Raw genomic sequence first — 18,732 nt, forward strand, 5'->3', positions numbered from 1 at the left:
TCAGAGTAGAGAGGGAGACAAGGAGGATCACACTCACACATTCATTCAATAATCAAATTGCTCTCTAAATCTTCAATCGATTACAACCAATATATAGGAAAATAGGAACATGAAATTAGAAACTTAACTGAAATGGAAACTAGCCTAAACTAGGAAACAACTATAAAAAGGAAACCAAAGCAAGGAAATAAATCCTACTCCTACGTTCAAGTGTGGAAAATAAAAACATGAAATAAAATACTAAGTAAACTATTAATTTTATTTCCAACCCTTGTTGGACCAAAACCCTGGGCTGGACCGGTTCTTCTTGGCTCTTGGCTTCCAAAGCCGGTCATGCTGGTCCAACCAAGAAAGGGCAGCCGTATCTGCATCACTGGGATTCGACAAGGCTGGAGAATGCAATCCTGCTCACAAGTTTTCTTGAGATTTAGAGCTTCAATTAGGTGGCTGGATTGGCTGCAAGGTTCCTTATTTTCTGCAATTGACACTGTTGGGGGATGTTGAAGACAACCCCCAAACCCAAAGCATGGGTCTTGTTTTAAACCCCTTTATTTTGGGTTTCCTATTATACCCCTATAACGTCCTTTATTTCTACTTTGTCTATATTTTACATACTCTTCCTAGTTTGCCCCTTTCAAACAACTTTACTATTACCCATGAAGTGCTACTTTCCTTTGTTAGAGTGCCTCCATTAATTTATAGAATTTCCATCCACTCGACTACTTGAGCTGTGTATTATTCTGGCAGGCCCCTAGCGATCCCAATTTGCAAAACAGGTTTTCGGAACTTTGGATCTGCGTCATGCTTTTGTTGGTTTGATTAGATTTACATGGGCCAACCTGCTCTCTAGGGGTCTTGCCTGGTTTCCATTTGTGAATGTGACTAAGCCAGTGGATTGCCTGGTCCCTAGTGATGGAGGGGCCAGTAGAGAAAGGGACGAAATCCCTAAGAGAACTCAGAGTTGCAGGGGAGAAGAGAAGATATTGCACAAGGGGGGTGGGAAAGGAGGTCACACGTCTTGCACATACCCGGCCCTAAAACATTCAATTAAATTCATTATTAAAATCTGTCTAATAACTTGGGTTTACGTGTCTTTATATAATAAATTGAAATTAAAACTTGCCTAATTAAAATATAAAACTGAAATAGCAATTACTAATTACTTCCTCAAGTCTAACTAATAAAATTAGAAACAAAATAAAACTCAAATTGGTTAACTCCCTAATTGACTAACAACTACCCAAAATAAAAGATTACATATCTTCCCAAATAAAATAACTCAAAATTACCTAAATTAGCAAATCCTAAATATTCTATTGATCCCAAAAATCAAATCAGATCCGGTTCGTCTCGGCAGAGATTCCCCAAAGGGTCAACCCGGTTCAGCCTCAATTCTGCATCACCTGGATTGGTGAATAGGTTCAATTTATGAAAATTTTCAATCTTAGAAATATCAGATGTAGAGAATGATGCACAATAAATATTTTGGAGTCATTTGTTTGTAGGCATGATATGGCAATTTTTGTAGTTTTGGTGCAGGGGACTGGTGAAAGGCTTTACTTTTGTAGTTTTGCTACAGGAGACTGGTTAAAGGTTTTCTGATTGACTGAAATGCTTGACTGCTATGAATTATTGAGTCTAATGTATTTTATTGCATAATTGTAAATATTTTTTTTCCCCACATAATTTTGCTGGTTCTTTTTGTGCTACAGATAACTGTGAAGCATTGGAGAGTTTATCAATTGTTGATATTGTCGGTGTCAATGTTTGATGACATTGTTGAAGTTTCTTCCACCGAAATTGTGAGTGCTGATCAATTTCTGTTCATCTTGCCAGGTATTTAACATGGATGGTAGGAGGTTCATAAATGCTATGTTTGCAAGTGAAAAGGCAGAGTCCATCACTCAAGTGGTTATGAATTTGCCAAATGATGCAACAGAGTATCTAGGTTTGTTTATCTTATACCTTGACAACTTACAACTTACCAGTACAACTTGATGAATTGCCTACTGTTAAGTGAGAACATATTCTGTGGAGCTCTCATCAAATTTGAGAATTGTTATTACTTCTGCCATTATCTTATTTATCAGCTGTTTAAATGGTCGTTTCTCTTACTAATTGTCTGTTTCATATCTATCAAAGAAACTCCTTGTCTCATTATCATTTTCCTTGTGGATAGATGTTTCTGGTAAATTTTTTCGGTTTCACTTTTGGTTTTGAGGAGCTTCATTATAATAGTAGCTTCCCTCTTTCCATGTGATGGAATCTGGTTTGACCTAGAACTAGGTTTCCGATTCTTCCCAGCAGGTAGGATTGCACAACACCAATAAGAACCATATTATAGAGAAAATTAATATTTCAAAATCCACAACCCAAATCAAGCTGGCTTTCAGGTCGAGCAGGCCCTTCAATCAGATGAATAAAACTTAAAAAATTAAAGAGAATCCAATGGCTAAATGTGAGGCTGAGGCCCAATAACAGAACTAGAAACCAGATCCTATTTTTTAGGAGATTGAATCGATCTCCAGATCAGCACTTTGGATCAACTTGGACTCCTGCTTGAAGGTGACTTATAATAACTGGAATTGGGTTTCAAAGGATAATGTTTGGAGGCTGGATGTTTTTCTTTTTTGGTGCTGTTGGGTTTGAAGCTGGCAATGATGGTCCCCACCCCCCTCCCAAAAAAAGAAAAAAATCCTGTGGATCTGATATGGCAGATCCATGGCAACCAGATAATTTTTTCGTGTGATGGGAGGGGGTGGTGTTGTGTGGGGCATCTGGTTAAGCATAGTTGTCCAGGTGTCACCTATTCCAGGCGTCCAGCCTTCGTTGCCTTCTTGGTGTCGCCTTGCATCCAGGCCCCCTACAATGCCTTGGGCTGGCTCATGTACTATTTCCTTTCTTAATTTCAGCCCCATAGCCCCATAGCCCCATAGCCCAACTTGTATTCTGGTTATAATGTATGGATAGTAATTCTTTGATGTTCTTGATCCTTCTTAAATAAATGAACCTCGAATTTGGGGTTTTCCTGGCCAATTTGCGCTCCTTAGCATTCCTTATTCATTTGAAAACAGCAATCATGCCTATTTAATTCCTCTAGACTGCTGTACTTTTGAACTCATATGACCAAAACCTTGAATGCGGTACTTCAGTTATTACATGTTTCTGTTTTAGTGTCAGCAAATTAAAGTATCGATTATGTCATACAGCATACTATTATCAGGTCTGTTTCATACTTTTGTGTACTTGGTCATTGATTTATGATGCAGGCTGTTTAGTACCGAGATGTGAACAAATACAAGTGGGCATTGATTAGAATAGTTGCATCTCTTAAGTTTGTCAAAATGGAATGGCGTTAAGCCATTATCATCTGAAGCAGCCTGGACATTGAACTAGATAAGGTCTGGAACTGTTCAATCTAGTTTGACTTATATTCGGTGTACCTGGTGGCATAGTGATAATTTGAAACAAGTTTCTTAAGCTTTTTTGGTCCAGTTCGACAAGTCTTCCAGGTCTTTAACCTGTGTTGGGTTAGCCAGTTCAATGTGATCTCTTATGGACTTGTCCTGTGGCTTACCTTATCCGCTTGGGTCTGTTGCTGGTTCAACTTTAGCTTCACTGATTTAGGCTTTAGTAAAGTGACATTACTTAGAAACACAGTAAAAATTAGCTCTCGTACCTCTCCTGCCACAAAACATTATGGTACATGGGACCTGCTGGGTCAAGTAGCATGAATAACTTCCTTATTACTCCCAATTGACATTTCTTTCTTGGTTGTAGATGCATTCACTGGCATATTTAGAGGAAGACCCAAGGAGAAAGAAACAACCTTGCCAATTATTCATGTTTATGGATTCTCCAAAGCTCAAGATCCTGAGTTCGACTTCCATGAGGTCTAATATCAAACATATGTTTACTATGAATTGCACAGCCTGCAGTTTCATACGGTTCTGATTGGGTAGTGTCTTTGCTTCTGTGATCGCAGCGGATAAGCACTGCACTTTCAGAGGTAGCAGTTATGGCAGAAATGCATAGGGTTCGCCTTGTTGCACCTGGAAAATGGATGCTGTGTGCGTCATTTTCTCTCCCACATAATGTTGCATATGCAAAACAATGTTGAATTGTTCAATAGAACTGAGATTGATACCAAGGGTGGTTGTGGAGTTACCTGCACCTGCAGTGTGTGGTGGAGACAACAAACAAGCATTTTCTTGTCCTGCTGTAGTTGTTTTACAGAAATAGAATTTGTTTCTCCCTTCCCTCTTCCAAAATCCTTCTTTGGTTATTCCTTGTCACTGGTTTTTCATTATACAAGATCTCTTTGTCCTGGGCATTGAAAGGATTAGTGATGTGATGACTGCAAATATGCAGGGGACAAAACAATGTTGAATTGTTCAATAGAACTGAGATTGATATTAAGGTTTGTCGACTCTAAATATTGGTGTCATTAGAGTCAAAAGCATCCTATACAAATGTTTGTGTTAGTCACAGTTCTTCGGAAAGTCCACTTCTGGAACGATGATAAGTATTCATTTTGATTTTTACATGCCATGGATATAATTGCGGCATGATTGGTGAAGCCGGTTGGGTTTCAATTTTCGTTAGTCTTCAGTTCTTTATTTTATTTGCTTGCTTGGATTTTGGCTTTACTGGATACCAAGATGCAGTGGAGGCTAGGGACATCATACAGTGTTAGCACAGGGCAAGAGAGCGTGGATGTTCTTCTCAGTTAGAGCTATGGATTACTGATTTTTTAGGTAATGCAATGGATTACTGTTGATAAGATGGTAGATTAACTTTCGCAGAAGAGTTGGGAGGGTTGGACATGGGATTTCAACTGTTTTTTTTTCATTAACAAGAGAGTATGGATATTAAATCATTGTAGGACTTAAGCTTAGTAAAATGAGATCATTTTTCCATCACCTAAAAAGCGATAAGTTGCATCAGTAGCATTAGTAGTATCACATCGTTACTCGGCTTGAGACAAAATATGGGGCCGGACAAAAACTTATATACTCTATAAAAAAAAAGCGGCACTTTGCTCATAGGTAACAATGTGGTACGAAAGTAAAAAAAATAGTTACTCATGATCAGAAGATTCACTCCGAATCTCCCCTAGCCTCCAACTTGCATCTCTGGCCTGCTTTATGCTCATGAGAAGCCCCCGGGTGCATGTGTCGATGGTATTTACTTTCATCATATAATCAACACTTAATGAGATACCATTGTTTTTAGCAACGAGACAAAAGTCCATGCAGAAATATTAATAATTGTACTAGTGACTCCCACACAAATAAGAATTGATGGGTTCACATTGGGGAAAATTGGGGAGGGAGGAAGAGTATTGTGGAGGGAAGGGTGTGTGCATGCTTGTTCAGTCCATTGCTTCACCGAAAAATTTAAGAATTTTTTCTTGAGGTTGGCTCATGGAGGGGTTCTTACCAAGGGTATCTTGGGGGAAATGAAAGGACATCAATACAATTTGCGGATTGTTTCATGATTGCTCATGTTTTTCTTTATTGTGAATTCACCAAAAGAAGTTCGGCTGCGTGCCCATTAAGTTTGAGACCTGAAGCTTTTTTTGAAGTTTCATTACCGTTTGTTATCTTGTACTTTCTAAAATCTGTTTCTCATGACATTTTACTAGAGTTTTTATCTATATCATTTTCACTTGCTATTATATATGGAACCATAGGAGCCATGTGCTTTTCAAACAGGATAGGCCTAATCCCCTTGTGATTCTTCAATTGGTGAAGCAATGGACGGTCAAATAAGCATTTTCAATAAACTAACCAAGGTGATCTGAATCCATGAGACTCCCTCTTCCCCATCTACTCCCTTTATGATTCCATCGATCATTATATGTGTGGGACTGGGAGTCACTAACTAACCAATGTTGTTTCTACTTGGGCTTATTGTATAATTATGAAAATAATGTTGGTTTATTTGAAGTTTTTTTTTTTGGCTAACGACGGGTATCCAGGCCTTTGGCTTGACTAGTCCTGCGGGTCCATACTGACCCCACAACCGCATCGATCAGGTCATACTAGGGTTGAATGAGAACGATTCAATTTTCACCGAAAATAGTGAAGAGCACTAAACACCCCTATGTGAGTGGCCCAAGGTGTGCCTAGTGGGAGTCAAACTTAGGACGTCCGAGTTTACGGCTCATACCAAGTTCGATGCTCACCAACTACACTACCCCCTTGGGTTATTTGAAACTGATTATCTCATGACAAGTATTATTGAAGCATACTTTCAAGGGCCGCTCATGACAGCAAAAACATGCGCAAGAGAAGGGATGGACACAAGGGGATATCTTGACCGATTTTGTTGATCCACAATTTTTTTTGACTAACCATAGGATGTGCACATGGCGAAATTCCTCTTTTTTAAAGATATTCAGTTTTTCTTACCTAACTTAATTTCAATCTCAAACCGAGGATGATATAATTAAATTTCTTAAACATCTAGCTTTCTTGGTTCTCACCAAGAGAACCTCTCTTCTTTACCCGCTCTCATATCATGTACATTCAATCTTATGGTATTAATGATATTTTTCTTTTTATTAATAAAAATATATATATAACGATGAAAGTGATGAAAAACGTAAATTATCTTTAGGAATATATTGAAAAAAATACATAAGAACATTCTTAAAGAGTTGATCTGAGAAGAAATCTGTTGGAAGATCCAAAGAGGTCGCTGCCCATATTCTTTTAGGAGATTTTCACTGATTTACTGTCAGTCTTTTGGTTATGTAAATATAATTAAGGTCAATAAGGATTGTCTACATATGGCTGTAGTATGTAATCTAGCAAGCAAGGCGGTTCCATCTAAAGATTTTTAGGAGGTATGTTACAAATTTTCTCTCTCTCTCTCTCTCTTCCATAATAATACAAATAGAGAAAAAGATCCCCATGTTCACTTACGTGTACCGTCTCAGGATTTTCTTAGTCGTTTTCTCCCTTCCTTGACCATTGTGGCCCCCATACTGATCATACCATCTCGTATGCTGCCATTTTGTAGCGTGGGAGATCCCTCTTACACAAGTAGTTTACGAATATGCTTTGCTTGGTTGGAAGGAGTAAAGGGAATGGGAATGAATTTTCAAACCCCAAAAATCATTACTCGAGGAGATCCGACTCTTCTCCCAGGACTTGGCATCCAATAATTTGTCCAAGTCGTTCCAGACATTGGGAATTAGATAGTTGGGAGTTTGAGAGGAATTCCAGATATCCTCTCACCCTGGCATCAAGTAGCCCTTTTCGTATGTAGGTTGGGTTGAGGATTGTCTGCTCTGATACTGTCTTGAAAGAACTCAATTCCATAAATCGACTTATAATGTGAATGGAACCTAATATTATATCAACCCACATCAATTCTCACAGAAAATCAGATAGAAGGGATAAGACTGTAAAAGTGTTAGAACGAGATTGATTTGTTATGGAGGTGTGGTGAGGGCTGATAGGAGATGATGTGTAGATTCCTTATAGGCAGAAGAAGTGACGTGGAGAATTGATATTGGTTGATGGAGACGAGAGTTTTCTGGAAGGCCATTATCCAAGGTGGAAAAAGATTGGACCATTAGGGAAAATGGTGGCATTAGGGGCAAGACTCGAGAGTGTATTGGGCGAGGGGTCGTACTGTAGGGGTAATCTCTACACCATGGAGGAGTTGCAGGCGGAGAGAGAGCTTCCTGATTTGAATTTTAGAATCGATTCACAAATGGAACGGGTCGGTTCTGGACAGGTCTCTTAAGGGTTCTTGAAACAAACGACCAGTTTTGAATGGTCAGGACTAAAGATGTGAATTTGAAATCGAAACCATTTATCAAAATTGAACCAAGTCGTTTACATCGAAACCGTAAAACCATTTAGTAAATGATTCGGTTATGGTTTCAAGTTTCAGGCCGATTGGCTAAACAGCTTAAAATCGAACCGAGCTATTTAACCTATTGGTTTCAAATCGAATTGAAATCGTGAAAATCGAACCGTTTAAACCGTTAAAATCGATCTGATCGAAACGTTTAAAGATTAAATAAGGTGATTGCAGAATATCATTAGTATCTCATTTGATTCAAACATTGAGTGCTGCAAGCCTACAAGTAATTGTAGAGGTAACTTGCACATTGTTTGGAATGCCAATTAAATTAATCCAACGTACTAAGTATAATGTATACTGATAAAAATGTATTTTTTGTTTATATCATGGCATATTAAATATATATTTTTTAATATTATAATATATTATTTGGGGGAGATGGGGGGAGAAGAAGAAAATCTCTGCTGTAAGCATTACTTACTGACTTGTTAGATGCGCTTGAGACTATTTTCTATCAAAATATTTAATTTTTCTTAGTTGTTTGGTTGTTTTAACAAAACATAATGGTTTGCATTTCACATTCTCAAGATTGAATCGTTTATCACCAAAAGTAAATTTTAGTAAACATGCGAATAAACTAGCAAACCGATTGCTAACCGTTTAGAAACCGTATGGAATAAACTGAAACCAAAACCATTTAAAACCGTGAAATCGAAACCGTTTAAAAACCATGAAAACCAAAACCATTTACTAAATGGTTGCGGTTTCAAAAAGTGTAGCCGTTTAGTAAATGATACAGTTTTGGTTCAGTCAAAATATATGTGAATCAAATCGAATCAAACCAATTAAATCAAAACCGAACCGATTAACACCCTTAATCAAGACCCAATTGAAAACTTGCAGATAATCATACATTTGGTGTTTTGGGTTTTAATTAATTGGTATGCATAGTAATGGAGATTTTCTTATAAGTATGTTGGCTTCTATTTTTATTTGCATGTTTTATGGATTTTTTTTTAATATAAATGTTTAACTATTTTTATACTTAAGAATGGATTTTTAGTTATTTGTATGCTTAGGTAAAAGTTTTGAAATTCGGAACATTATAATAATGTTTGGAATTAATTAGGAACCGATCAATTACCTAGAACCACGTTTCTAAGTATTGGTATCGGATCATCTGTATCGGGTGATCCATATTGGCTTCGGCAAGTCTCTAATCCTGATACCTGACCAATTCCATTTTGGTTTAGTATAGATCAAGGGTAAAAAAAAAAAAAAATCAATTTTCTTAGGGAAATCAGAGGTATTTCTGTCTAATATAGACGATTTGATACTTTTCTATTTCAATATCATAATGGTTTAAGGTTTGATTGATACCCATTTTGATATTGTATACTAAAATCATGCCTATAACCAAACTGATTTACATATAAATATGGGTGGGGTGGGGGGGACATGGCTCCTGATGCTGTAGGTTTTGGGAGGGGTAAATGTACGTACCCTTACCCCCTGCTTTGCTTGGAGATCATTATGTTGTAACATTGCAACTTAACCATTATGCATAGGCCTACTAAGTAATATTAAAAATTTATATTAGAAAAAAACGAAACGAACAATGTTGGAGTGTAAATTCTAGCATGATCCTTTCACATAATAATATGTGAAACTCACACTAATATACTCTTCTATTGTGGCCCATGTGGGTCCATACAGATGATATCATTCTTTGCATTGTCATTAATGCGGCATGTATATTTCTTCCCATGTTGGCATCGTAAGAAACCCTCTCTCAACATATTGCAGCGTTGGGATCATTATCTAATTAACCAAGGGAGGCACACAAGCATCCAACCAAGGGGCAGGTTCATATTTTCGCCACCCATAACTAGCTAGTGAATTTTCCTCTAATATAATAAAAGGAATAAGATTTTCTAAACAAGCGTAGTAGAGAAGTACATCAATGAGATGCACGAAATCATTTGAGAGAGAGAGAGAGAGGTGCCAACGCAACCTCCCTTGGCTTAGAGAACCTTATTTAGGACCCATGCATGCGTGGTGTTCAGGGTTTTGTAGCCATGAAGACAATGCTGCCGACAGATGAAGAGTTGAAGATTGAAGCTAGGACTAACAAATCCAATCCGCGTGACCAAACCAACGCCTGTGGATTCTGATGCCCCGATTCGGAAGTGTGCACCACCGCGAGGGTCGGGTGGCCCATGAAGACAACGCCTGCTATCTCCGGAGGGACAAACACAGACGGCGTGGAAGTTGCTACAAACTAAATTAATATAAAAATTGCAAAAAATAAATAATAAAAAACTCATGCACAATTCATAAGGGTGTCAAATTGGAACCGAAACTGAATCGAATCAAATCGAATATAATTTGGTTCCGATCCAGATCTGAAATGTAAAAAAAAATAAATTATATGACCAATGAGAGGGTTGGCAAGAGCATCAACATTAGGTGAGTATTTTGTATTTTATAAAAGTAAAGCCATCAATTCGCTTCTGTGTCTAGGCACAAGGGCCATACAATCAGATAGTGTTTTTTTCCCTTAAAAAAAAGTTAGGAAAAATGAGATAGATGTCTTCCCATATGATGATTAATATGTACAATATTTTATTACATTCCATTAATATGAACATTATTTTTCCATATTAATATTTTTTTGGGGGGAGAGAATAGTTCCTGGTCAAGTGGCCTCCATGTCAGCACTTGGGCCAAATGGGAAGCACACATAGGTATCAACTAGAGAGCATATTGGGGGCATAGGTCATTGCATAGGAACCTATGTGTGAAGGTGTAGGGAACAATACCAGTTACTATTCCTTTTTTTCTTATATTTTTTTTAGAAAAATGTTGGGTATGCCGCCGATATCAAGTATGCTAGCACCCATTGTGTCTATCTCTCTCTTTCCTTTTTCTAAAATGACCCTTATATCTTTCCTGAATGATACTCCATCATGTGTTCCTATTGGTGCTATTTGCTAGCATACTTGATATCGACGGCATACCTATCCCTCTCCCTATTTTTTTTATTGGGTGAGAGAACCTTGTTTGTTTACATGGCCACTGTGCTAGCATACAAAAAAATGGGACTGCAGGCACCACCACATGGAGCGCGAGTAACATGGTCTTTTTGCATCCAATTGTGTCTATGCATAGAGCCGCACAAGTAAGGGTGTCAATATATAACCAAAACCGTTTATCGGAATTGAAACCGACTGATTATAATTGAACCACATCGCACCGTAGTAAATTGATCCGATTTTGGTTTTATAGGCCATAATTCTGGTTTGAAACCGAACCGAACCAAATCAAACCAAAAAACCGATGGTTAATTGGCACCTAGTATGAAAGACTTAAAGTGTTTTGAATTTCGATGGTTCTTTACGAAAAAAGGGAGGAAAAAAAAAACAAAGTACTAACCGAGAAGGGAGTTTCACTTTCACACAATCACACTTCTTGATTTTCTAATTTTTAGGATCATAACTAAGTTATCATATGTGTAGTCTTTTACATAGAAAGTATATTGTTCTTGGCAAAATAAATGTATATTGTCTTTAACTCTTTATAAAATTTAATATATGTAGGATTCACACTAGTTATAGGATGCAAACCATTTTCTCAAAAAACACTATTAATCTCATGTAAACCGGTTGTGAACCGAATAACAAAAACTAATTAAAAATTGCTAAAACCAAAACTGGATGAAAATGATTCTTATTTCACCTTCTTCTTATCCGGTGCAGTTTTGGTTTCACCTTATCAAAATGTAAATCGAACCGAAACCAAACTTAATAACCAAAATCGCACTGTTTGATACCCCTAAGCGCAAGCAAGCAAGGTTCTCTCTCTCTCTCTCTCTCTCTCTTTCTGAATAACCAAAACCACACTGTTTGATACCCCTACGCACAAGCAAGAAAGGTTCTTTCTCTCTCTCTCTTTTTTTTTTTTTTTTTTTTTTTTTTTAAGCTTATAAATCTTGAACGATATCATCTTTTCTTAGTTTTTTGGGTATAAATCTTGAACAAATCATTTTCCCAATGAAGAAGAGAGAGACTGGAAAGGGTTTCAAGTCTAAGGGAGTAGTTGTTGTTTAGCCTTTCATACATCTATATAAGAAGGAACCCCGTGGAGTCAGCTTTTCCAAGTTGCCTTATATATACAGACATTTATTACCAGCCTATATCATAGGGGATCTTCACATTGATGGCCATATCTTAGATTTAAAAGGTTACCACTGGTGCTCCCTCGGTCCTCAAGCCGGGATTTTACAATTTTGATCGCATTAATAGTGATCTCCACCTACGCTGAACTGCCACATCATCCTTTTCTACCTATAGAAATTCATGATATTTTCTTACCCAAAAAATATCCATGTACCTATTATATTAGGTATTCAATATTTCCTTAGGACCCACAATGTACCAACCAAAATGAAGAAGTTTCCTTGTGGTGAGGTTTTCCAATCCATCTTAGGGTTCACAAACCCCTAAAAGGTTTTAAAATATTTCCAAAATACTTTTATATTCTTGTGCATATAAGGCTCGCTTGGTGAATGGATTCTTACTCACCATGGTTTTAGAGAAACTTGTTTTATTACTGACATTTTGACACTTTATTTTTACTTGTAATTTCGGCATATATATCTCTATAGACAAACAAATTAAGAAGGACAACAAAGGGGCTTAAACTCTAATACCAAATTAGAGTGTCCAACTCAAAAACATAATATTGGAGGACGTGGACTCTGATATCTTATTGGAGGGTCAAACTCAAAACCGTAAGACATTAAGTGAAGAGAGTTCCTGATCTGACTAACTTTATAACTCCCAACATCTCAGATCTGACTCTTCTCCAATTAGTGGGCCACCCAAATTAGCACACAATTAGCCATCTAAAGGCTGTGAGGACTTGAACATGCATCCCCAAGTCCACCCAATCATCAGATGGCTAATTGGTAGCCCAATAATTAGAACAAATCTTTTTTCTCGACATCTCAGCATCCAACCAGACCTAATCATCCTTCATTCTATAACCCTTGGTAAACTCACTGTCAAGGTCTTAATGCATGGTGTTGAAATGAATATTGATCAGTTCTGAAATACATATCAGTTTATATTGATTGTATCAAATGATTTTACCATCAGAGATATCAATATTGTACCGTATTTTAACTATTTTACACTATGTCTATATCATATCACCAATTCGATATTGGCCAGATATCAGTATCGCGTTATTGAGGTATCAGTATCGGTATCGGTGTATTTCCTAAAACCCTGATTCACTAGAGAGGTGGCATTGGAGACGAGAAAAGCACAGAGAAATACTTTCGGAAAAATAATTCATTGGTATTTATTTAATGGGATTTCTACCTTTGTCTTAATTTCTTATTTTCTCTCTCTATGCTGAGGTGTCAAAGAATGTGGACGTGTATATATAGTTCGATGCTTTTAGTTTTTCTCTTCGCCACTACCATCCTCTCCTCTCCCATCTAAAGCCTCCGACTCACCTCTCTCTCTCTCTGTCTCTGTCAATGGCGAATCCTCTTCTGCCATGGAATTCTCGTAGGGAGATGAGTAGTACAGATTGTGATGGTAAAAGTCTAAGTAATAAGAAGCAGGAGAGGGGGCATGAGACACTGAAACCAAGAGTGAGGAAGAACGCGAAATCAAGCGCCTCTGGGCCGAAGAAACCGCCTCAAAGAGGACTGGGAGTGGCACAGCTAGAACGATTGAGGTTGCAGGAGAGCTGGAAGAAGATCATCGAGTTCGAAAATTCCCAACGAGGACCTCGTAAAGTCGATGATCATCAGCTCCCATTCCCTTTCGCCGATCACCAGAATGGGGTTTTTGTTCCATACTCGAAGTCCGATCACTTCAATATTGGAGGATTCACTAGTGATGATGGCCATGCAAACTCGCAGCTGCCTTCCCATCTTCATCCGTACAAGCTCCCCAATGGCTCTGTCTCAGCAACTGCCGGAACTCCCGCCGGCGTCCGATCGTCCATGTTTTCTGATCAGTTTCTGATGGATGTGATGAGGGTAACCGCTCAGGAACCAAGGTTTCAGAGCGGGAATCTACATCTGTACGAGACCAACAAAGAGCTCTCTTCAACCCAAACGATGCATTGCTGGTCCGATCAATGCGACGTCTCTAAGGTGCGAAACTGCTACTGCTAGGGTTTCCATGCTTCTCCGAACGTAAACCTTTTACTCTTTTTTATAATTTCTTGCATTTGCCTCATCTTCTCTCTCTCGTTCTGATAACGCAGAAGAAGCAAATCCATGGCGGAAATCTAGGGTCCAACTATAACGTAGAGTCAAGAAAATATGAGACAATGCTGTCTATCGGTTTGAATCTGGGAACCGACGGGCCCATTAATGGGGAGCAAAAGCAAGATATCGGCGTTGATGTGAATCCGGCCACTTTTTCAGCACCTGGCGTTCATAAGGTTTCTTCTTCTCCTTCTTATCATTTTCTTTGGATAAAAAAGATTCGAAACCAAAACAAGGAAATAATGATTCAAAAGGGAACATTAAATCTGTTTGTTTCTTTGTTTTGTTTTGTTTTTTTTTTTTTTTTTTTTTTTTTTCAATGTAAATCCTATATGTAATTCATCATCAGGGAATGGCGGTGGAAGGCAGGAGCATATTAATGGAGTACCAGTTTTCCCCTGAAAAAGTTGACCCAAGTAGTGTCCACCACATTAGCAACACCTGCAACAATGGAGCCTGTGGTTGTTCTTCCTATATTGACATCTTCCATACTGGAGTTGCTGCAGTGGGTGAAGCTTCTGTTACTACTAATTCTCTTGATTTGTCCCTCAAGCTTTCCATTTAGACCCAGTAAGCAACTTTTAAAATTTTCCATTTCTTCTTTTTCTTCTCTGTGTAATCAGTAACTGAACCAAATCCAAGCTTAGGCTTTTGGGCTGGGTTTTTCTTGTGATTATATTAAAGTAAAATCAGAATTTAAATTTAGAGACTATATCTGCATTACTCTACTCCAAATCTGAGACCCAAATTAAATCTCTTACGTCGGTTTCATTTTGAGAAGCATCTTATGCTCACACCTTGTATTCAAGATATTGAAGTAAATTTGATGGTTGGAGAACTTAATTTGGATCTTAATCCCAACCTTCTTTCAATTTATATTTCCTTTTAATTAGCAAAATTTAGCAATTCATCTATTTAGGATTGAGGGTGTATGGAATTCTCTTTTAAGTGGGAAACATATATAGATCATATCTTTGGTAATGGTGAGTAGATTGGGATCTTCTCTAGTGTATTTTATTTGTATTGCAACCCAGAAAAGTATAATCTAGTCAATCGATAGTCGTACTCTGAAGGAGTCTAAGATAAAAAATCATAGATTTCAAATCTATCTCATTTCCTTGAGAAAATTTCATTTAGATTTATAGATTCCAAATATATATATATATATATATCACCTACACAATCCATGAGAATTATCCCATTAACCATCCATTGATTCAGCATTTCGGACAGGAAATCTTTTGGTTGGGATCTATGGTTATGCTGTTTATGTATTGGATCTGATTCTATTTGATTTCTCTAAGATTATAATAATTTATAGATTATTTTTGGTAAGAATAATTTATAGATTCAGTATTTAAGGTCTAGGAAATCTAATTTGTTCCCAAAATATGAAGTTATAGCATTTCAGTTCTGTCTCGATGGTAGTTTCAGATGAAAATGAAATCATCAAAAATATGATTAAAATTTTCAAAGGCACTTTCATTGATTTCGCTTAGATTTAATCAATATATATATATATATATTTACATGAATTGCAAAAACATTCTATCAATTTCACTTCTTTAAGACAATCTTATTTAATAAGTGTTTAGGTTGAGAAAATCTATGACTAATGGGAAAATCTTGTTGTACACAAGGTTGGTGATTAAAAAAAAAAAATCATTATTTTAGTTTTTTTCCTTTTTAGTACTTTTTTTAATAAGGGTAAATCCTGTAATTTCACATAAAAACTGCATTAATTAATTTTTAATTTTTTAAAATTATTTTTAATTTAGATTAAAGAAATTGGACAAAGATCGATTTAAAGAAGGTTACACTTCTTAGTTCACCACTTTGGTGACAACAAGTTGCAGGCGTAACGGAAGTATGGCATCCTTATGTTTATAGTACGTGGTTGTGTGATACATAAAATAATGTGAATTCACTTATTCAAATCTCATTCATGTGGCCACTATATCATTTTTTATTTTTTTGGTATAATGTTGGACCCAAATCATAATCCGATCACTAATAGTTCATGCATAAATAAATAGAAAAATTTTCATACCTCAAAAAAAATCTATCATGTTTGATAAATGATTCATAGATTTAGCTATAAGGTACGAATAATATTTTGATTGGGCATATCGATCTTAGTTATATTGGTTTGTCATGCATGAATCCAAGGCAACATGTTATTTTTCAATTGAACTAACGATTCCTTTTTTTTTGGGTTCTACATGTAAAAGTGATGAGAGGTGGAAGGATATGCGAAATTACGACGACTATTGCACAAGATTCAATCAACACTTAAATAACCAAGAATCCTCTCCCTCATTTATATTTTTTTGGTAGAATGTAGGATCCAATTCTTAATCCAATCCACTACTATTTCAAGCATAAATCAATACAAAAGCATTCATACCTCATAAATATCTATCATGCCCAATAAATGATTCATAGATTTAGCTATAAGGTATGGGGAATCTTTTGATTGGACATGTTGATCTTAGTTATATTGGTTACATTGTCATGCATGAATCCCATGAAACATTTTGTTTTCAATTCAACATGATTCCTTTTTTATTGGGTTCCACACATAAAAGTAATGAGAGGTGACAGGATACCCGAAATTATGACTATTGCAACTCTTAAATGATCAAGAATCCTCCCCCCCCCCCAAAAAAAAAAAAAAGGATACATCAACATAGATGGCATTTCCATTTTAATGAGGGTAGGGTGATCATTTCATCTCTAGCGCAATTCCATCTAGTTTTTATGTTAAGTAGTGTTCTGTTTTCTTTTGTCACTAGTGTTATTGCTCTGATTTTTTTTTGGGATAATATTGCTTTGATGTCTTAGAGCAACACGTAGACTTCTTTTTCTTTTCTTCCTCTCTCACATCTTTTGTTGAGCTTTTCCTATTCTATTACCATTCATTTGACTGTTTTAAGATTCAGCTGTAAAAAAGGCAACAAATTCTACTTTATTTCACATTCAAATTCCTTGGATTTTAAATGTTACATCTAAATTTTCAAATGTATCATATTATGGCGAAAAATTAAAATAATTTATATCATGTTAGGTAATGATTACAAAATTTAGTATTTTTGTTTGAAAATTTTTATTTCCCTTCTTTTTAATTTTTCTTTCAACAAACAGAGTCATAGGTAATCAATCTATGAAAATGCTAGTAGCCAAGCACTATGAAATAGTAGAGCTTTGAAACTTTATGAACCACCCATTCTTGTAGCCTCATGTATGATTTAAGTTCACAGTATCAGACACTGCTGATACTGATCTAATACTGATACAGATCAGCCAATCCAAGATCCATACCTCAAAGCATGTATACATATTATTTGAATGGATTAAGAAGATTTAAGGCAAGCAAGAAATCCAACTAGCTCACCAGATGCGAGAGGGAGAAGTTTTACTATTTATGGTAGAGCTCAAAACCCAAGAAAGGAAAAATTACATGATTACCCATTTTTGGGTTTTCTCTTACAAAATTATTCATAAAAATTTTCAATTAATAAAAATACCCAAAATTAGGTTTACATTTACAAAACTATCTACTTAAAGTTTAGTTAATAAAAATATCCAAAATTGAGTTTGGGTTTACAAAACTACCCACTCAAAGCTTCATTTATAAAGAATACCTGATTATACACGGAAGATGAAGAATCACTATTTCGGATAGTTTTGTATATCCAAACCTGATTTTGGGTATTTTTGTTAACAAAAACTTTGGATGAATAGTTTTATAAATTCAAACATAATTTTAAGTATTTTTATTAACCTAAACTTTTAGTTGGTAGTTTTGTAAAAGAAAACCAAAAAATTGATAATCATATAATTTTCTTAAAAAGAAACACCAACCTGGGGAGGCTTTTAGTTACTTATCTTGAGTCGGTTCCACCTTTAATGGCCTAGGACACAAGGGAGGTATCCCTGCCATTACTCTTTAAGGAAGTGAAGGGCCTCTCTGGCTATGTGAGAAAACTCTTCTAAAGGGTCACGGTAGCCCCATCAGAGCCACATAAAGGATACCCTCTTCAAAAGGGTCATGGTAACCCTCAATTATAAGATATTTTCCTGTGAGAATGGAATCACAGAATCTCTACCCAATAGGAAAAGAAAGAGAAAGAATCAATAAGCTCTCTCTCTCTCTCTCTCTCTCTCTCTCTCTCACAGTATGGTAAGGGGCTGTAACCTGTGGAGGAGGAGGAAGGAACAGGAATGGAAAGGAGAAAGGGAGTGTTACTGGTAGTTTAAACTGAAGTATTGCAGGTAGTACAGAAACAACTAGTAGTCGTAGCTAAAAAGAGAGACATGCACAGTGATTGCTTTATGAAGTTGAACTTTGATTGGATGATCAGTTTTAACAGCAGCAGCCTTTGCTAGAAGGGTTGCAGAAGCAGCTTTTTGATCTCATACTTTCTCTTTTGATTTCTTTGCTTTTCTTTAGAAATAGCGGCAGTTACTAGTAGTCCTTTGATTCGTCCTTCACTCCCTTGTACCTATGTTTCTTTGGTTCTTTTCAATGGGGACCTTGGTATATTCTTAGCACTGGGGGTGTCAATTAGTGACCCGGCCCGACTAAATTGATCAGGACCGATCGTTTATAGACT

General features: G+C 36.6%; 2 protein-coding genes across 3 annotated transcripts in view; both read left to right on the forward strand.

Annotated features, from left to right (window-relative positions):
- The window catches only part of LOC122094091 (tRNA (guanine(37)-N1)-methyltransferase 1), a 27,055-nt gene extending 22,553 nt beyond the window's left edge, over positions 1–4,502 (forward strand). Inside the window, exons 7-9 of one of the 2 annotated variants that reach the window (XR_006144617.1) lie at positions 1,837–1,948; positions 3,270–3,401; positions 3,781–3,893. Coding sequence is in view for 1 of the 2 variants with exons in the window: in XM_042664748.1 (XP_042520682.1) it covers positions 1,837–1,948; positions 3,781–3,893; positions 3,986–4,120 (360 nt within the window). In the remaining variant the exon portion in view is untranslated. Of the gene's footprint in view, positions 1–1,836; positions 1,949–3,269; positions 3,402–3,780; positions 3,894–3,985 lie in introns of those variants that run through there. The other variant, XM_042664748.1, reaches the window with a different exon arrangement.
- Positions 4,503–13,304: 8,802 nt separating this feature from the next.
- LOC122094196 lies at positions 13,305–14,977 on the forward strand. The gene is made up of 3 exons (XM_042664923.1): positions 13,305–13,999; positions 14,113–14,292; positions 14,466–14,977. The coding sequence occupies exons 1-3, from the start codon at positions 13,373–13,375 to the stop codon at positions 14,679–14,681; spliced, it is 1,023 nt and encodes a 340-aa protein (XP_042520857.1). The 5' UTR covers positions 13,305–13,372; the 3' UTR covers positions 14,682–14,977.
- Positions 14,978–18,732: the final 3,755 nt, after the last annotated feature.

The sequence above is a fragment of the Macadamia integrifolia genome, chromosome 11 (genome assembly GCF_013358625.1).
Source record: "Macadamia integrifolia cultivar HAES 741 chromosome 11, SCU_Mint_v3, whole genome shotgun sequence".
Lineage (NCBI taxonomy): Eukaryota > Viridiplantae > Streptophyta > Magnoliopsida > Proteales > Proteaceae > Macadamia > Macadamia integrifolia.